Source organism: Silurus meridionalis, chromosome 11 (genome assembly GCF_014805685.1).
Source record: "Silurus meridionalis isolate SWU-2019-XX chromosome 11, ASM1480568v1, whole genome shotgun sequence".
NCBI classification, from domain to species: domain Eukaryota; kingdom Metazoa; phylum Chordata; class Actinopteri; order Siluriformes; family Siluridae; genus Silurus; species Silurus meridionalis.
In genome coordinates this window covers 11,693,504-11,714,210 of record NC_060894.1, presented here as the reverse complement: position 1 = coordinate 11,714,210, position 20,707 = coordinate 11,693,504, and the positions used below count along the sequence as shown (strand labels likewise).

Here is a 20,707-nt window from a genome sequence, read left to right as displayed (position 1 = left end):
TAGAGGTGGAACCAGAGTAATAACACACAGTTTTATTTTCTTTCTTTTTTTCCGAGTAGAAAATGGACTATTCCAACTTCCTGAAAAACATATCGCTCACATGCATGGTGAAATCTAGATTTTTTTAAAATCCGAAAACCAAACCAGGAAATGGAAAAATTTGTTTGTGTGTGGTCAAAAGTTTGTGGACACCTGCCCATTTGTGATAAGTGAAGGTGTGGCTGGTGGATCCCTGACACCATTAAACCCATATGTGGGCCTTTCTTAAGCTGTTGCCAAAATGTTGAAAGCACACAATTGCATATTTCGACAAAGTTTGAGTATTTAAAAAAAAGTGTAAACAAAGGAAGTCACTTTTTAAAGAAATAATCTCTATCTAATTCTGCAAAATCTGTTCTGTAAACTAACAATTTGCTCAGGTTTTTATTCTATGTTAAATATTTTTACAGGAACATATTATAGGAACATATAGCAAAGTGTCTAAGCACACTATTGCTTTAATGTTGGTGTAATAGTGCAGGTGCAGTTTGCAAGCTAAATTGATCAGGTTTATGTCTAATTCTCTAAACAACATAATTATCAAAAAAAGTTAATTTAACCAGCAATGTTTTAGATCTCTATTAGCAGGTGCTTTACACAGCATAGACAGGCTGCACATCAAAATTATTGTCAGGTAAGTGTAGCCACACCTGTGGCTAAATTAAGCTAAGATTTCTCATCCTCATGCAAATCCTATACATTTAACATATACACTGTCACAGATTTGATAAAAAAATTTTTATTATGCTTTAAAATACAAAAAATAATAATAAGTAAATCCATACAAACTTTGTAATAAGTAAGATACAAAGTAATTAAATAAAGTAAAAACACTGTGAAACTACACACATGAACAGAGCAGCCAGGTGTCTAAAAATTTTTTATATAAAGATAAATAATTCCTTGTCCATCTTTGTGAAACTACAAACAAGCACATAACAGTCTGGCAACTTGATTTGAGATATTCTTAAATAGAAAAATATTAAATATATTTAAAAAGATAAAAGTTTACACTTGTACCCAGTACATACTTTCTGAAAACTGATTTTCTTATTTAGATAGAGACTACTGTCTCATCATGGAGTGTGAACAGCTGGAGGTGACTGGGCTGCTGCTTAGCCATTTGCACTGGCTTAAAGTCCTCCTTTGAGGTTGTGATGAACCAGCCTGGGTATTTGACCGATTCAAAGGTGTTCAGAAAGTCACCACTGCCATTTCTGAAGAAAAGGAAGCGCTCCATGCCATCATTCTCCTTTATGTCCTTCAGTGTCTCTTTGTCTGTTACCTCCTTAAAAAGAATAAACCTGTTATTTTTACAATAAGTTTTACAGTTACAAAAATAATTAAATAACTCTATGTTTCAATGTTTTTGGTTTTTTTTGGTCAGTTGGTCATGTTTACATACCTCTATGCCTAGAAAGGGAGTTTCATTCAGCAGTGCGCATGAAAGAAAGAGGTTGCTCTTTACAATCCCCAAACACACAGGCTGGCCTTTTGTGTTTTCTTTGCAGTTTGGTCGATCGTAAGATGAAAGGTTGAACCATGCTGTAAACATATTAAATAAATAAATTGTGTAAATGCCAGTACTGCTTTTTATTTCTTTATAACAGACACATATGCCGAAAGGAAGTTCTAGCAAGTAAGAATTTGACGGAAACAATGTGAAGAGGTAAAAAGTAAAATTAATATGTCTGGACTTAAAACAAACATGTCAGGTGTAAAAAGTTAAAGATAAAAAAATGGAATAAGCATCAAGAGGCACATTACAAAGAAGTATGTGAGAAAATACAGCAAATTAGTCAACTGTAGTGGTAGAAGCATGATTAAGGTTCTTAGCTAATGACTAAGTAGAATGTAAACTTAAATCCCATCACTTACAAACCAAATCAATTCATATAAATTATTTGTATTAAAATGGCTTTGTTTTGAAAGTTTACTTTTATTGTCCTCGTTTCCACCCTTCAGAGTAATGGCAAACAGAAGAGGAGGCTTTTCCCTCTGCACCAAGGTCCTTTTAGACTTGTCACATATAGAGCACTGGACAACCTTGTCCTGCATACAGTAACTCTTGGATTCACTGCACTTCAAATTAATCACCATGTTCTCTGTGTAAGGAAAATGAAAATGTGTTTTAAAAATGTACAGAAAATGTAACTAATGGATCATCTACAACTAGATATTAGATATAATGAGATACATGAGATTTTTTTTAACTCCACCTTCAATCACATTCTCCATGAAGATATTGAAGAGTTCGTGGTCAGTGAACTCGGTGGACTGAACACATTGAGTGTGCTTCAGCCTGTGCAGTGCGATTACAACATTAGCAACACGGCGCATGCCAAGAGGCTCCTTGGTGATCTCGATACGGAGTCCTTTGTGTTGGTCACATCTGCCACTCTGAGACACAACAAAATCCACAGTAAGATAAAGTTTTGATATAGTGCAGAAAAACATGATCTGTGTTAAAGTGAGGTGTTGCTGTACAAATCTGTATCCATGACTTACCATGGCCAGAGAATCAGAGCAGTCCATCTCATTTAAATCCATGTTATCTAAATCAAATACACATTTACTGTCAAGGTAACTAATAAAAGAAAATGAATGTGTACGTGTGTTTAACGCTTGACATAACATACAAAAAGTAAATTTTTATAATGACGCTAACTGTGTTTCATGCCAGACCAGAATAAAAATAATACAAAATAGAAATGGGTATAAGAACACCTTTACAGATTTAAAGTTTAGGGTTAAATTGAATGATTTATAACACTAGATGCCACAAGACATTAAGCTCATTGCTATCTTAGGTTACTTTATTCATTACTTAAAAGACAAGATTTACCTTTCAACCATTAACAAATCTTTTTTTAGCCATTTAAAATAAATAAATAAATGAATAAACCAATGTATGTATTACTTTTTCATTTAAATCACTGAAGCAGTCAAACAGTCAGACATACATGATGCAAGATTCAGATTTTTTACACATACATGTCAAGAGAATACGTACCAGTGGTTAATGCGATAGAATTAGCAGCTGTGTGTTGAAGTTGTCTTTGTAAGATTCTCTGTATCTTCTAGATTATGCTTTCTGGTGCTTGTGTTGCTGTATTTATACAAACTGTCTGGAAAATCCAGTTGGCAGAATGACAACACCATGAATAATTACAACCAGAACAGGATTTCACAACAAAGACACTATTGGATACTGTGGGGAATATTAATAATTTCTTAAGATTAAATTTTTACACACCTTTAATGTCTATTAGAATGAATAGCTTGGTTGTCAGTGAAAACAAATGGCAAGAAGAAAAAGCACATTAGAAACAACATTAGAGATCATTATAACATTGCAAATATGGTGATAAAATATACCAATAATAGGTACAAATCAAAATGTCCATTAATGCTTTAATACATGCAGTGTACTACATGAACTTTTGTAAAGGCTGATCTGTGAAAAAAATACATGTTTTTTTGACTAGCTTGTCTGCACAAACCTGACTGAGACATAAAGTGGATGAAGCAAGAAAACACGAAACACTTACTTGAAATAGCCCATGTATAATGCACAAAATGAAATCAGTTTTAAAAGTTTACTTTTATGTAAATGTTTTGTGACAATCACATATTTGTTGTCTTATTTGATGAACCACTGATTGATTTTTCATTGTATATAAATAATACAATAAATAAAGTATAATTAAATTTAGATAAAAAGAATAGCTGATGGACAGAATGACCTATGTGTGAATATAGCATTAAAAACAGTGAGGTTTTGCGATGAATACATACATATTTAGTGGTCTTTAGTTGTATTTATTTAGATACAATGGCTTAGGACTACACTTGACATGAGCAGTTTTTGCAATTAATTGTCCATTAGTAAACAGTTTATTACTCAGCAATGATAAAATTATAATAAATGGACATTCGGTACCACCCAGATAAGGATGGGTTCCTTTTTGAGTCTGGTTCCTCTCAAGGTTTTTTCCTAATACTGTACCAGCTATGAGAGTAAAAATAGCAAAAATGCTATACAGAGACAATTGAATTTAATTGAATCTTTTACCATCAGCATTTGTCAGCCTCCCGTTTACCAGACATTTACACCATATTTCTTATGCTTAGAGTGCCCTCATGTGGCACCACAAGTGAAACAGTATGTCGAGAACGTTAGAAACCTACAGATTCAGTCATATTTACTAAATATAACAAATGCAATCGATACTAATGATTAAAGAGGTGTTCTTAATTTAAATTGATTTTATTACCATTAAATACAAAGAACTACTAAATATTCAGTATGTATGTTTGGAGAAGTTCATTATCAACTAAGCAGAATTACATTCGAATTTGGTCCTTTGAGCCAGAAAAATGTGCTTACCACAGAAATAGGGTGTCAAAACAACCTTCCTGCAAGAGTCTGTGCCCACCACGCAGAACAATGAGAGACAAATTTAGTGTGTTAACCCTTGATCTTAGTAATTCTTCCTCCAAGTCCACATGGCAATAGCATCGACGCAGCCACTGGAGCTATGAGCGCTCCGCATTCAGATGTTGACAAACAACCAGATAGACCATAGTTTACCACACCACCTTTTAAATGATGAAGAGGAGGAGGCTTTGTTACAAGAGGACGAGACTGCACCCACACCCGCACCCACATAAGTCAAATCTTAAAGATCTGGAGAGGGAAAAGAGAAAACTGTGTGAAGCTCATATGGCCATTTAGGTGGAAGTCCAACGATTACAAATCCTTTATAAGGATATGCAGAATTTAACAGTAAAGCTGCAGTCAGCTTTACTAGCTTTTAAACCACCGCAGGTCAAAGAGACTTCAGTATTTACCAGAACTATCTATAAACCACCGGCAGAAGTGATGTTCTTGTCAGTGCCCTATATTCCAAAACCTACTCCCTGTGGACCCCAAGCGCCACCTAGAGAAAGTTCCTTAAAGTCAGAAGCAGACACATATGCCTACAAGACAAGCCCACAGCCTGATACCGATCATAATCTACTATATCCTTCCTTGATGGGGCGGCCTCAGAGTACTGTATGTCCAAAGATGTCCTATAGGGGCCCGCATCAAGCAATTCCAAATTTCTCCCATCCTGACCCTAGCGAGTTTGCTCATCTAAAGTTAGCCCTTGAAAACATTATCCCTGCTGATGCAACTGAGCTCTTTAAGTATCAGGTTCTTTTAGAACACCTGAGATTTGAAAAAGACTCACCTAAATCATTCAGCAGATTCATTCTTGAATTCCCCTTGGCCATACACGGACACTATGACTACACTTACTGACAGATTTGGATAACATTATCAGTTAGCTTTAACTAAGATAGCAGCAGTCATGGATGCTCCTAATGTTCAGCCTGGAGATTCAGCCAGTTTCGATAAGTTTGCCCTCCAAATTCAAGCTCTCGTGGGTCTACCAAAGTCATTAGTTCTGAGGGCGATGTGGAACTACAGTGCGGCTCACATGCAGCCCGTCTACTCACTAAATTACCCTCGGATCTGGGTGACTCATTTGACAACACACAACCTACTGAACAGCAGCTAGCAGATGGCAGCAAGAATCACATCACACACGATCAATCCTAAACCCAGTAAAGTTTGAGTGTTCTGAATCTTGTAACACGCTAACACATTTTTTCAAACACTGGGGGGGAGTACAATCTCCTGTTCAGTGTACATCAGATACTCACATACATTTGGTCCTTCAGGCTAGATAGTAAACCTTCCTAACATGTGGTACTGTAAAACTTAATGTATGTAAAGCCTTACTATTGGTAATTGATGTCTGCAATCACTAATTAATTAGTAGTTATTATAAAAAACTGGGGAGGAAGATAGGCTTTTCTCTGCCTTCTCAGGAAGTAGAGACACTGCTTGGCTTTCTTGGTGATGGAGCTGGTGTTGAGTGACCAGGTGAGGTTAGCCACCAGATGAACACCAAGGAATGTGTGGCTCTTGACAATCTTCATGGAGATAATCATCGATGATCAGTGGAGAATGGCCACTTTATGCCCTCCTGAATTCAACAACCATCTCTTTGGTTTTGTCAACGTTCAGGGACAGGTTGTTCCCTCCACACAAGGATCCAGTTGCAGAGGGACGTGTTCAGGCCCAGTAGGCTCAGCTTCTCGATCAGGTGCTGAGGAATGATTGTGTTGAATAGTTATCATGACATTTGAGATTCAATCAAGGAAAAGCAGAAGTTATTTGAGGCCACTCTGTGCAGCTGGGGACGGTTTCTCATCAACTATACAATAAAAATGAATTGAACTAAATTGAATGACTATGTACATATGATATAACTTTTAGGGCATTTAAGGTTGTTAGAACACATGTTAGATTCTACTGATATATGAACAATTACACACCCAAAATTTCTATTCCTCATATATTATTACCAGTGGCGGGCCATGCATTTGGTACCTGTGCCTTCAGTGGGGACTTACCCAACTTAATCCACCTCTTAACACCATCACTATCACGTTGCAATTATAGAAACCATAAATACTATACAAAAACGCAATATATAACAACACGTGGCATTACAGAGAGAGAGGCATTTCACATATGGAGGGTGAATACCATTTTACTAAAGCAAGCTCCAAACCTCTACACTACAACCGCAACTGTGCCACCTACATCATCTGGAGCGGTTAAGAACCAATATTTGTCTAATAACATCACAAAAACATTAAAATGTATGTAAAATACAACCTACTCACCAGAGATGCAGACTCATAATTTGCATCACTCCTCAGAGGCTGTAAGTCAGTGGTACCGCTCATATTCACGGGTCTGGAAGTGGTGAACAAACACTTTCCAGGGCTGAGACAAGCTAGCTCACGATGTTTAGATTTTCTGGAAAATGTATTTTTAAGTATGTCCGAGACCAAATCAATTTCTCTTCCCTCAAAGGCATAAAAAAGTCTAACTCAGATGTATTAATGTGTGCAGAGCGCTACACACGTGTTTTGCCAGTCGAGCTGTAACAGTGTAACAGACCAACCAATCAGAGAAATGAAAAATGCTGATGCTATTTTGGGCCAGCTAGCTGGCACTGTGAGGAGAATTTAACATCTGATTGGTTAAAGAAACAGACCCGTTGGTAATATTCTCTAAAGAAAACGGACCAGCAGGATAGACTTTGAAGGCCCTGGGCAGATTAGATTAGACAAAAAAATCTAACATCCACATACACGTACTGGAAGCAAGAGAAACGCTACGAAATCAAGAGAATAAACTGTTCGGAATAAATTAATACAATTTCATGGAACAAATATTAGAATTTAGGTTGTAAATGTAGGTCAGTGCTTCTGATAGTGTTTAGGCCAGCAGAGAAGGCTTTGCTGGCCCTGACCGCCCGCCACTGATTATTACAAATGTGGATCACATGCTTTATGACTGGAAAAGACTGAAATGCTATAATCATATCAAAATATATTTAATCCATGTTTCATATTAGGAAAACCAGTTCTATTCTTCTTTTACTTCACCTTTAGTAAACCACCAGAACTTCTCGCATTTAAACAGAAAATGAGAAAGTGCTTGATCCTTATTGGTAAATTGTAACGTTGGTTTTTCTATTTCTATTTGTCTGTAGTTTATACAAAACAAAATTAGTAAATGTAAATAATAAATGACCAGTTAAGAACTTACCGTATAGAATTGAACCGTATAGAGCAGGGGCCGGGTCAAACATATACATGCATATACTGTATATATATATATATATATATATATATATATATATATATATATATATATATATACACACACACACACACCCACCCACTACACACACTGGCGATCAAAATTAGATAACAATTTATAAACAATTGAACAATTCTGAAATAATGTCATCTTCACTGCTCAACAGTTGAAGGAGTTTTTGTCCTGTCTATACCATGCTACCAGAACACCTTTTCCACAAAATAAAGGCATTTAAAAAAAAAAAAAAAAGATTATTTTGCAGAAAACACACTGATCAAAATTAGAGAACACTTTCAGATACCTCCCAGTTATTAGTGTTAATCTGGCACCTGGTGCCTGGTGGCCCCTATTTAACTGGCAGCCTAACTTCCAGTTTCACTGACTCTGCAAGATGGTGGGCCGTTCTAAAGTGACTGAAAGGCTCCGGCAGCAGGTTGTCCAGATGAAGGCCAAAGGGATGACCCTATCAGCCATAGGAAGACAAGTTGGTTGTTCCAAATCAGTGATTTCAAGAATATTGAATCTTTACAACATCACAAACTCATTCAAGTCCGCCAAGAAGGCTGGTCGTTTACGGAAGACAAATACAAGAGAGGACAGGATACTGCAGAGGATCTCAATGGGCAATCTGGAGAAAGAATCTGGAGAAAGACTGAACCCAAAGTGTGTAAAGAAGTCAGTGAAAAGTGGAGGAGGAAGTGTCATGGTTTGGGGCATGTTTTCTGCAGCAGGAGTTGGGCATCTTATACAGCTACATGGCAGAGTGAATGCAACTGTTCATCAGAACCTTCTTCAACAACATATGGTACTTTCCCTGCATTCATCACCCAATCAGCCCGCAGTGTTCATGCAGGACAACGCTGTCACACAGCAAAACGGGTAAAGCAGTTCCTTGAAACTGAAAACATTGAAATAATGACATGGCCTGCCCAGAGTCCTGATCTTAACCCAATAGAGAACCTCTGGAAAATCCTTGGTGACAAAGTTATGGCCAAGAAACCCACTACAGTCACCAAACTGTGGAGGAGACTGGAAGAAGAGTGGACCAAAATCACACCAGAGCAGTGTGAGACTAGTGCTGTCCTGTGGCCGCAGATGTGCTGAAGTCATTCAGAGCAGACGCCTGTACACTTCCTACTAAATGCTGACTGTTGTAACCTTCAGAAAATTTTGTTGTAATCTTTTTCCATGCTACAGTCATTGTTGTTCTCTAATTTTGATCAGTGTGTTTTCTGCAAAATGTTTTTTTTTTTTTTTAAATGCCTTAGTTATTTTGTGGAAATTGTGTTCTGGTAGCATGGTATAGACAGGACAAAAACTCCTTCAACTGTTAAGCAGTGAAGATGACATTATTTCAGAATTGTTCAATTGTTCATAAATTGTTCTCTAATTATGATCACCAGTGTGTGTGTGTGTGTGTGTGTATATATATATATATATATATATATATATATATATATATATATATATATATATATATATATATATATATATATATCAGATTAAGCTCTCTTAAGAGGAGAAGAAGAGAGTACTGTATTGCACGCGAACAACGTCAATGGAGCTGAAGTGCGACATCTTCAGGGGAAATGTGGGCATTACAGGGGAAAGGTAAATTGAACAAGGTTTACCCGTACCTATTTTAATAGAATTTGGTCACGTTCGGCGGGCCGGATTAATAAACCCAACGAGCCGTGTGTGGCCCGCGTGCCGTAGTTTGCCCATGTCTGGTATAGAGGAATTATCTGAGACAGAATCCACAAACTGCTGGTTTTGTTTTTCAATTGAAGAATAGTGGTAAGTTTCATTATTAGGCCATGCACACTTCAGCTGTATATACAAATAGACCAACAAATAAGAATACTTGGAATATTTGGAGCACTAAACAGATACAGACATTGGCAGCTGTGCTATACTTCATCGCAATATGCCTCATAGCTGGATTTGCAGGTTTTTATTTCGACTGAAAAAATGTGTACCTCTCCCAATTTTATTTTAGACAGTGTTTAAGTTACAACAACATTCCTTTTAAGAATTAAAAAAATATTTGAGTCTTTATCTGAGAGTCTCTTTACATAGATTACAGATCTACAGATCTACAGTATCTAATAAAAGTGACAACAGAAATTAAATTTGGATATATTTTATTGTAGTCAATGTGCAGTTTGTACTGCATTATAGATTTACTGTCCTCTAAAAACAACTTAATAAAGCCATTAGAGGAGCAGATCAGGAGAAATCATGGATATTGAGTGTTTAGTGAACTGTGATATTTGTATGCTATCGTCCCCTCACTCTCACACATTCACTCAGGTTTGTTGACAATGGTGTGGTGGGCCGTCTCATCCTATTTGTCTGCATTATCTTCTGGCTCTTTCTTTTTGTCATGCTGCCATAGCGAGTCTTGCCGTAGTCCCAACTGCACAGTGTCCTTAAATTCTATACAACAATAAGGATAATTAATTATCTATATATTTCTCTCCCTATCACCCCTCTTCTCTCTCTCTCTCTCTCTCTCTCTCTCTCTCTCTCTCTCTCGGTCGAGTTGCACGTGCTCCTGAGGAACCAGTGACCACTATTCCCACCCCTCTCCTCAGATCTGCCCGCTTTGTCCTAGCCTTCTTCTGGATGGTGCTCTCTTCAATTGAAGGCCACTCAGTGCAGCTGTGGATGGATTTTCCTTAACACCCTGGGGATCCATGAAAATACAGAGTAAGACAGGAGCTTTGAGGATGGATTTGGTCTGTACTTAATGTCACCAGTCTGCTAAACTGACTCAGGACTACAGTTTGCATCTGATCACCATTACTGCACATCTCAACCTCGAATATCTGTAATAAATGGACATTTGGTGCCACCCAGATGAGGATGGGTTCCCTCTTGAGTCTGGTTCCTCTCAAGGTTTCTTCCTTATGCCATCTCAGAAAGTTTTTCTTTACCACAGTCACCACCGGCTCGTTCATTAAGGAAAAAACTTATAAATAAAGAACATCTTATTCTCTCTTTATCACCACATTATCTGTTTAAAGCTTCATTGAGATAATGTTCATTGTTTAAAGTGCTATACAAATAAAAATGAATTGAATTGAAATAAAATGAAATGAATATTAACATCGTAAAAAGTAGTACAACAAAACTAAATATTGCCACAAGCAGCAATCTGCTGGGTCCAAGACTTTTAATATTGTTTTATGAATCACTATTAAGGCACACAGTCCTGAGTAATTTAACAAATGTTAAGTGGACGGAGCCAAATGTCCAGAAAGCTGTTTTGTAGAACTTGGGAAAACAATTTAAACACAAGAAAGTTTACACAAACACCACCACCTAGTGGCCAATCAGTTACACATCAGTGGATTCATTAAACGGTTTAAATGCCAGCTGAATACTTATTAGCTGATATTTTTGGTAGTAACGTGAAAGTCAAAAATTCCAAATTTCTGATTGATGTGACCTATGTTTATTAAGACACTCCAAACTTAGCTAGTGACCTCAGGATGATGTCTTGTATATGCCTTTCAAGTGTAAACCCACATAAGCAATCATGAGTAAGATCTGTATGTGTAAATTAGTTTCCGCTGTTTTAATAATTGGTTGATGTATTGTTACCATATTGTTTAGAAATATCAACATGTTTTGATTATTATTGAGGTTTGCATATCAAAAGGAATACTTTTTAAATTGCGTTTGAGCAAATGAAATAGCCTGCTGACTCTCCTAATGTCAGACAGAAAGACACTTGGACATTTCTTTGAAAATCCCTCTTTTTGCTCATATGGAATTATGGCCTGAACTTGGTAGCTGAACTTCTACTTTGTCATATATAATGGATTGCACCTAGGAAGGTTCTAATATAGTTGCTAATTTGTTAATAATTTTCCTCCAAATTCTTTTTTGCCTAACAGCTACATATCAAGTTTTCCAGGCTGATCATTACAGCAGGTCTGATTTGTGTAGATGTGAGACCTCCCAAAGTCGTTTTTTTTTTCCCCAAAGGCTTCTGGGTCAATCCGCTATACAACTTTGTGCCGATATAGCCCAGACTTGCAGCACATAAAACATCTATTGAGAAATGCAACGATGGCAAAAGATGGCTCAACATGCAATCTGATCGAGCATGAGAAGATTTCTCATGACAAATGGTAGAGTCAGCTTAAATATAGGTGTGCTAGGCCTGTTGAGCAGATGTATACAAACTGCCTATACACCTAATATACAAACAAAAACAAATAAATAAACGACCCTATAAGCCCACAATGAAGTGTAAAATCAAACACATCACAAATGTTGATGGTCATTGTAATTTTGACAGAAATTTTAAATTCTGGTTGTTTACTTTGCTCACCTGCACTGCAGACAGGCTGTTTACTCCTCTGAGTATTTGATTGCGTGTGAGCATAATGGTTTATAGGAGCTTGTTTGTGAAGGGCCTGTTTGTAAGGAGGCATAGAAAATTTATTTAGCTTTATTTATACACAGCCTAATTTAAAAATTAGTCCAATATAATAATTACAAGTGTTAAGACTGGAAATAATAACTCAATTCAAGAATGGAAAAACACTGGGTGATTTTGTTTTTTCATCTTAAACTGCCCAATTTCTTTGACTTTGTGTCTAAACCCTCAGATTCTTGTTCTTGGCTGACAGGAATGTAACCCGATATGGTCTTCTGCTGTTGTAGCTCATCCACCTTAAAGGTTGATGTTTCTTTCCTTTTGAATTTCTTTTCTGCTCACTATGATTGTAAAGAGTGATTATTTGAGTTTCTATATCCATTCTGGGAACACGATTCTGTCTGGCCATTATCCCTCTGACCTCTTTTATTGACAAGGTGTTTCCACCCACATAACTGTCACTCACTTCATGTGCTTTGTTTGTCACACCATTTTGTGTAAACTCTGTTGCGTGTGGAGACCCTGGGAGATCAGCAGTTTCTGAAATACTCAAAGCAGCACTGCATGATTGCTTGATTGGATATGAATAAACAGATGTACAGTAGACTACAGGAAAGCGTCTTTTAAATTCCAGACATTTATTAATCCTTTTGGATGAAAATGATCTGTTCATCTGTTCAACATAAAGAAAGGAACTTGCGGGTAAAGAAAATGGAGAGCTTGTGAAGCTGATCTATGTTCAGCTCCTGCGTTGTATATTATGGTGATATTTAACACATGGAGTGAGGAATGTTGGTCTTGGATCAGACCTTCAATAACGTTTCTCCTTCAAAGCAACAACAGGAAGTAGCTGTGAGGAGAAATATCTCCAACCAATAGTAAGCCGTTGACCCTCCCCTGAAACACTGATGACAAGCGCGTGAACCTATGAGCCTGTCCAAGAGCACTTCCGTGAATTTGACGTCAACGCCGCTTTTCGTCCGCTGTGCGCAAATACCAGTGCAGACAGGGGGAGAAGTTGGCTGGCGGTGGTGAAGATGGCGGATGGAGACAGCGGGAGTGAGCGCGGTGGTGGAGGTAGCAGTGGTGGTGGTGGCGGCGGCGGCGGCGGAGGCGGCGGCGGCGGCAGTTTCTCGCAGTTCCAGCGGGAGCAAGAGACACAGGAATTAGCGTCAAAGCGCCTCGACATCCAGAACAAACGCTTCTACCTGGACGTGAAACAAAACTCCAAGGGCCGCTTTATCAAGATCGCAGAGGTCGGCGCCGGAGGCTCCAAAAGTCGCTTGACCCTCTCCATGTCCGTGGCGGCGGAGTTCCGCGACTACCTCGGCGATTTCATCGAGCATTACGCCCAGCTTGGGCCCAGCAGCCCCGAGCAGATCGCGCAGTCTTCAGGTGGAGGCCCTGGAGACGACGGCGGCCCACGGCGGGCTCTCAAAAGCGAGTTCTTGGTGCGTGAGAACCGTAAATACTACCTAGATCTGAAGGAGAATCAGCGCGGCAGGTTCCTGCGCATTCGTCAGACCGTGAATCGAGGGCCAGGCTTTGGTCTTGGAGGCCCGGGGGGCGGTGGAGCGCAAGCGGGCCAAACGATCGCGCTGCCCGCTCAGGGCTTAATCGAGTTCCGCGACGCACTCGCCAAGCTAATCGACGATTACGGTGGAGACGACGAGGAGCTGAGCGGCGGCACCGGGGCCGGCGCGGCCTCAGGCGGTTACAGCGAGCTGCCTGAGGGCACATCCATCATGGTGGACTCCAAGCGCTTCTTCTTCGACGTTGGCTCCAACAAGTACGGCGTGTTTCTGCGCGTGAGCGAGGTGAAGCCCAGCTACCGGAACTCCATCACGATTCCGTTCAAAGCTTGGAGTAAGTTCGGCGGCGCCTTCTGCCGCTACGCCGAGGAGATGAAGGAGATCCAGGAGAGACAGCGCGACAAAATGTACGAGCGGAGAGACGAGTCCGAGGGGGAGGACGTGGATGACGACTGATGCTACAAAAAGTTGCTAACAAATATATATAATTGTGTAATGTAGTGCTCATATGATAAGATCCGGTATAAAAAAAAAATGTGCAGAAACGACCGAAGAAAGTGCATGACGAATCGGACTTCAGAATAGCCCTCCCAAATATTCGTGGCGTGAATTTTAGTTGACAGAATATATATATATATATATATATATATATATATATATATATATATATATATATATATATAAAAATAGTCCTGTGAAGTTTGTATGAGGATAAACCGTCTAGAGTCATTGGGTTATTTAGTTCGGTTTTTTTTTTTTTTTTTTTTTTTTTTGGCAAAAGTTATTTTATTATAGTCGTTAACCAGCAAGTTTTGATTTTTTTGAGGTGACAGCTACTCTTTTATAACACTAATGCTGCTGAAATAAAATATTCAGTGAAATTCAAGCAACAAAAAAGAAAGCATATTGGTCAGTATGTAAAAAGAGAGAGAGAGAGAGAAGTAATGTCCTTACTTGTGTTCATTATAATAATGATTATGGAAGTGAGACCATAAGTCCATAATTGTTGTCCATGTGGACCAGAAGAATAACACTGCTGTCACCTGCCCATGGTGGGTTATTATTCTTATTCGTATTATTGTGATTATTATATACAGGCAAGTCACACAGAAAATATTCACAGAAAGAAACTAAAGAGTAAGTTATATTCTTTACTATATGAAAAGTTATTGAGGTATATATTTAGGTACCTTCAACCAGTAGAGAAGTAATTACAGACTTAATGTTTTAAGAAAACAAAAGTGTGTCTAACACAAAGATTTATCAATTTGGGGTAAATTGGATGAGCAAAAGATGTAAACCAGGTTGTTTGATCACTCTTTTTCAGCTCTGGTCCAAATTTGAATGGCTGTAGTGGAGTTCAAGATCTATGTAATGCCTCAGTAGATAGGAGGACCAGTTAAGGCAAGAAACCACACTCCTATTTTTTTTATTTTTAAATCTTTTTTGGTTAGTTGATTTCTTTGAATTTTTATTTTTAGGTTTGTTTTAAATAATATATAGGCAGGTTATACTTTATTACAGAATTAACTGAGCAAACCAGCATATTTTTAATACCTTAAGTAGAAGATATATTAAAGCCTCCAAGGCAAATTTTCTAAGATAAATAATATGGAATTTGGAAATATTTGTTTTTCAAAAGTTAGGAGTGTGTATATATAAGTATATAACTAAAGAATGTTAATGTTGCATACATCATGTTTCAGATTACACACGTCAACCTTTTCTCCAGCGCACAGTCAAATCTAACATTTATATTTTGATTTTTCATTAATTTACCTGTTTAAATGACCAGTTTAATGGACAGTTCAGCCAGACAGTGCTAATTAACATCACTGGTTTGCATTGAATCAGTCAAATATTAGCACTTTTGGATTGAACTTGCTCTGTAAGTAAACACATTGATGGCACTTGAGCTTTTCAAGCTGCCTTGTATTAATTGTGATGTGCATGCTTTTCCATCATTGTTCTTAACTTAATTTATTGAAGGTTTTTTTAAACATGGTGTATGTAGCTGCATCAATGCTACAATGTCTTGTTACTGTTTTTTTTCCGTTTTTCTTTCTCTTTATTCTCCGAACATACATCTAGATGGCAAACACAATGACGAGGTTAATTTCTTTCAGCATCCTCTAGGCTGGGTTTGTTACATTTTTCTTCTGCAAGTAATATGAAATTTACCTAATTGGTAATGACCACAGCTAGTTGCATAGATTTGTTTGCCACATTTCATTGTTGCACTTTGGGGAGAAGACATATAAACAGTATCCCAGCAATGTTGGTGTAGTTTACTGAGGGTGATGTAGGTTTCATATATTATAATTTTTATTTTTTTTTTGCCTTCTATTTACAGAAATGAATTTAAGGAGGCATCCCTTGTTCTGTATTCATATATAAAACCATCTTTTGTTATCCCTTCTGACTTGTACTGTTTCATGTGAAATGGCAGCTGTTTTCTTAACTGTGTCCTACTGTAAATGCTCACGATCCGATGAATAAACTCAAAACTTTTTATGCAGTAGCTCAAATTGAGGAAAAGAGCAACGTTTTTAACACAGATTATGACCAGAACAGAGTGACTTGATTTTAATTTCTTTAAATATAAAATTACGTTTGTCACTGGCACTGATTGGATCTCCGCTCCATTTCTTTCACGTTCTCCTTCTCAACCTGCAATCACAGCAGCTGTTGTCCTGCTGCAGGGAGCTGACTTAGCAGACTGCCTATTTTAACATGAGTGGCATGGTAGAGGCTAGCATTCCTGTTAAGGATTCAGCTGTGCTGTAAGTGCTCAAGTGCTGAAAGACACAAGGGCATGATTGTTGAATCCACTGCACACAGAATCCCCCCCTGAAAAAAAAATTGCATCAATGCCACTGCAGCGAGCATTCTTTTCTGACCCATCTTTTTTTCTGACTCAATCATCTTTAACATGGGAAGTACAGCAAACCTTTTAGGTATTATTTTTTTGTAGCTTTTGTTATTAGAATTTATGCTGGCCAGCTGGAAAAGCACTCTAATACCATTTGCTAGAAGTGAAATGTTTGTAAATGCTGTGCTATTGGTTGGAACGAGGCAAGCCATATGAAAGTTTGACAGAGCACCAGCAGCTGTTAGCAAGATATTTTCCCCCTCTTCAGCTGTGCTGAGCACTCCAGGTTTTGTTTTTTTGCTTTCAAACCACACTTTACAGTTAATTTCAAACTCCCACAAAAAAAAAAAAAGATTTATTGTAATAATTTACTGTAACTTCTCTGTGGTTGTCGTAATGTATGTAAACTGAACTAATGCTAGTTTTCTTGGTCTATGTGAATGTTACTATGTGTGGCTAGAATAATCAGACTAAGATCTGAGGAAAGTCTTACTTGGGGAATGAACAGGCATTCCACTAATTACACTTGTAATGCACTACACCTTGTTTTTAAAGCTCTGCACTAGTTATGATACTTTCTGCAAAATCATCAAATATGTTATTTGTTTTTTGTTTTTTTTTCTCACCAAGAAGGTAACTCCAGGAAGCAATAGAAATGACAGTGGAATGAGAATATGGCTATATATCCTGCTACGGCAGGTTGATTTGTCTTCCTATGTTTCAAACTTTGGGGAAGTTCCATAGGCTGTTTCCATACATTTCATAAATACTTTTGTCCCTTTTTTAATTAGAAACACACCAGTGGCAGGTGTTTGGTTTTTGTTAACTCTATTACTGTTTCAGGTCATTCTTCAGAGCTCAGCGATTGCCTGATGGACTTGCAATTTGTAAATCCAGCTTTTAACGGAACATTCTTTCACATGTCAGAGGAATAGTTATTTTTCAATTCGAATATGTTTCTGGCAGATTACGCTGAAGTCAACATAAAGTCCATATATGTTTTCTACTCAGGTTTTAGGTATCCTCAAATTTATCTTTTGTGCGTCCATTACGTACATACCTCCCGCTAAGGTTTGCTCTTAGGAGGCAGACTAGATAAAAATGTTCTTTCCTCTAACAGGAACTCAAACTGGGGAACACTCCAGTCCTGCTGGTGCTTGACTATCTTGTACCATCAGACTGCCTCCAACAGACCACAGACTGAGTGGCCATCCATTTCTCTTATGGGTGCTCACTTTTTCAAGTGGAGAATTTACAAGTCTATATTTAGAAAATGCTATGTATGTTTGTACCAGAATAAAGAAACTTATAATTGATGGTAAACAAGTTGCTGTCCTGGTACTGATGTCTTTTTCTTTTTGTTGCAAATTAAACATTTTGAACACATGGTTTAATGGGGGATTATATGACTTTGTCATGTTTAGAAATAAGGAAGTCAGGAAAAATAAATACACTGCATTTAATGACTGTGGGATTGTAAAATATATCACTGCTTCAGAGTCTATTGTCCCAGCTGGCCCCCTCAGGACGTAATCACTGATTTGTTATAGGGACACTTGCCTTCTGTAATATTCTAGCCATATTATTAAATGTGTAATAGTATCATTTAAGATTCCTATTGCTAGTGAGATTGCCCCCAAAATAATGAAACGGATAATCTCATGTCAATGTTGTAATCATAAAGCCTTTATGCCTTTCTGGTTAGTTTACAGTTCTCACTTAATATTCTTTCAGCTCACCTAGTACTTTGTCTTTGCTATTTTACGTCTAAAATATAAAAGTTTATAGTCTTACTATCATCTGCATTAAAAGGCTGAGTGTCCTTTTGATTATGATGTCTTACTCATGTCATCTTTCATTGTTTTTCCCTTAGCTAAATCTATATCTGTAGTTCTGTAAAAGCTGCTCTAGTTCACCTTTATTTTTAAAGGATTTAATTAGAATCAAATTGAAGCATTGCTAAATTCACTATATGGTCAAAGGTTTGTGGACTTGACCACAATCCAATATCAGATTTAGTTCCCTTTGGCTGTTATAATAACATCTATTCTTCTTGGAAGGCTTTCGACTAGATGTGGGGATTTGTGATCATTAAGCCACTAGTGCATGAGTTGCAGTGCATCTGGAAAGTATTCACAGCACTTCATTTTTTCCACATTGTGGAAATAATGTTACAGCCTTATTCCAAAATGGATTAAAATTCTACAAAAAATACCCTATAATGACAACTTAAAAGAAGTGTGTTTGAAATCTTTGAAAATGTATTTTCAAAGATTTCAAACACAAACACAAAAAAAAAAAAAAACGAAAAAAGATCACATGTACAAAAGTATTCACAGCCTTTGCTCAGTACTTCGTTGAAGCACCAAATACAGCCTCAAGTCATTTTGAGTATGATGATACAGCCTTGGCACACCTATTTTTTGGCCAGCTTCTTCCATTCTTCTTTTCAGAACCTCTCAAGTTCCATCAGGTTTGATGGGAAGCGTCAGTGCACAGCCATTTTTAGATCATTCCAGAGATGTTCAGTCGGGTTCAAGTCTGGGCTCTGGATGGGCCACTCAAGGACATTTACAGTGTTGTCCCATAGCCAATACTTTGCTATATTGGCTGTGTTCTTATGATCGTGTCCTGTTGGAAGATGAACCGTCACCCCAGTCTGACGTCCAGAGCGCTCTGGAGCAGCTTTTCATCAAGGATGTCTCTCTACATTGCTGCATTCATTTTTTCCTTGATCCTGACCAGTCTCACAGTTCCTGCCAATGAAAAACATCCCCACAGCATGCTGCCACCACCATGCTTTACTGTATGGGTGGTATTGGCCAGGTGATGAGCGGTGCCTGGTTTCCTCCAGACATGACGCTTGGCATTCAGGTCAAAGTGTTAAACTGACTTCATGGCTTGGTTTGTGCTCTGCCATGCACTGTTAACTGTGGGACCTTATAAAGGCAGGTGTGTGCTTTTCCAAACTATGTCCAATCAACTGAATTTACCACAGGTGGACTCCAATCAAGTTGTAGAAACGTCTCAAGGATGATCAGTGGAAACAGGATGCACCTGAGCTCAATTGTAAGTGTAATGGAAAATGCTGTGATTACTTATGCACGTGATATTTTATTTATTGATATATTTTTATAAATTTACAAAGATTTCAAACAAACTTCTTTTACATTGTCATTGTCATGGAAAATAATTAATTTAATCCATTTTGGAATAAGGCTGTAACGTAAAAAAATGTGGAAGAAGCTATGAATACTTTTCGGATGCACTGTAACTTATGCACTATAGTACCTTAAAATCAGACAACCAAAATCAAGATTGCGTATTGTCAACAATTATTTATTCAAATGAAGACTGTCTTGTAACACACAGTAACCTTGCAAAAACAAAGTAAATATCATCACTTGCTGCTTCTCAAAATACTTGAACTTATTGCAGTATAAAACATTATTGAATGTATTTTGTTAGAACTAAACACTGAAAGATATTCAATATTAGAAACTGAAACTTAAACTACAGAATTACTTAGTAAAAAGCCATAAGTATTTTGAATTAAGAACAAAATTCTGAATAATAATAACCATACTGGATAATGTTTGGAAAGAGTGTGCTGACTTAATACTGCAGACTCTTATATGTTATTAGGTTGTAAATAAATGTGTTGGTGTTGACATAAAATAAGCATTTAAAATAAATAAGTTCTTAGTGTGATTATTGAGCGTTTTATTTTATTTTTTTTACTGGGTCACCTTAAAACCAGTTATTACAGCTAAAATAAAGTCTTAAAAGATACAAGGTTGGCCTTAAACGATGTCTCTGATGTTAATTATGCTTAATATGCAGGTAAAAAAACGAAATAATCTTGAAACATTCCAATAATCTTAAACAATCTGCCCTTACATAGCATTTTATTTTAAAAATAAGATCAATACAATTTGTATGGCTAGAAATAGGTTAGGTTAGTCTTGACTAACTAGGGTTTTTGCAGTGCAATAAATAAAAAACAGTGGATGTCTGATAAGAAGTGCTTAAAGCTGAAGGATTGGAAAGCCTGTTGTTAGGATAAATGCCTGTACTATTTATAGGGCGCTCTCAGCTCTGTTATAAACCTATTAATAGAGTAATACTTTCATGGGTTC

At 37.4% G+C, this 20,707-nt stretch overlaps 2 protein-coding genes across 2 annotated transcripts; one reads left to right on the top strand and one right to left on the bottom strand.

The window, feature by feature from the left end:
• Window positions 1-768: 768 nt before the first annotated feature.
• On the bottom strand, window positions 769-3,167 carry LOC124393376 (interleukin-1 beta-like). Its single transcript, XM_046861148.1, has 6 exons — window positions 3,053-3,167; window positions 2,548-2,594; window positions 2,259-2,439; window positions 1,977-2,144; window positions 1,445-1,584; window positions 769-1,327 (listed from the first exon to the last, which is right to left on the bottom strand). The coding sequence occupies exons 2-6, from the start codon at window positions 2,587-2,589 to the stop codon at window positions 1,094-1,096; spliced, it is 765 nt and encodes a 254-aa protein (XP_046717104.1). The 5' UTR covers window positions 2,590-2,594; window positions 3,053-3,167; the 3' UTR covers window positions 769-1,093.
• Window positions 3,168-10,980: 7,813 nt separating this feature from the next.
• Window positions 10,981-16,321, top strand: purbb (purine-rich element binding protein Bb). Its single transcript, XM_046861147.1, has one exon. It carries the CDS (start codon window positions 13,202-13,204, stop codon window positions 14,150-14,152), a length of 951 nt encoding a protein of 316 aa, XP_046717103.1. The 5' UTR covers window positions 10,981-13,201; the 3' UTR covers window positions 14,153-16,321.
• The last annotated feature ends 4,386 nt before the right edge of the window (window positions 16,322-20,707 follow it).

What these genes read in the sequence shown, in the direction of transcription:
- LOC124393376 (XM_046861148.1), bottom strand. Translation starts at nt 2,589, where the DNA reads ATGGATTTAAATGAGATGGACTGCTCTGATTCTCTGGCCATG. An exon ending in CATGGAGAATGTGATTGAAG is followed by an intron (nt 2,145 to 2,258) that starts GTGGAGTTAAAA and finishes TTCCTTACACAG; the next exon opens with AGAACATGGTGATTAATTTG. An exon ending in TGGAAACGAGGACAATAAAA is followed by an intron (nt 1,585 to 1,976) that starts GTAAACTTTCAA and finishes ATATGTTTACAG; the next exon opens with CATGGTTCAACCTTTCATCT.
- purbb (XM_046861147.1), top strand. Translation starts at nt 13,202, where the DNA reads ATGGCGGATGGAGACAGCGGGAGTGAGCGCGGTGGTGGAGGTAGCAGT.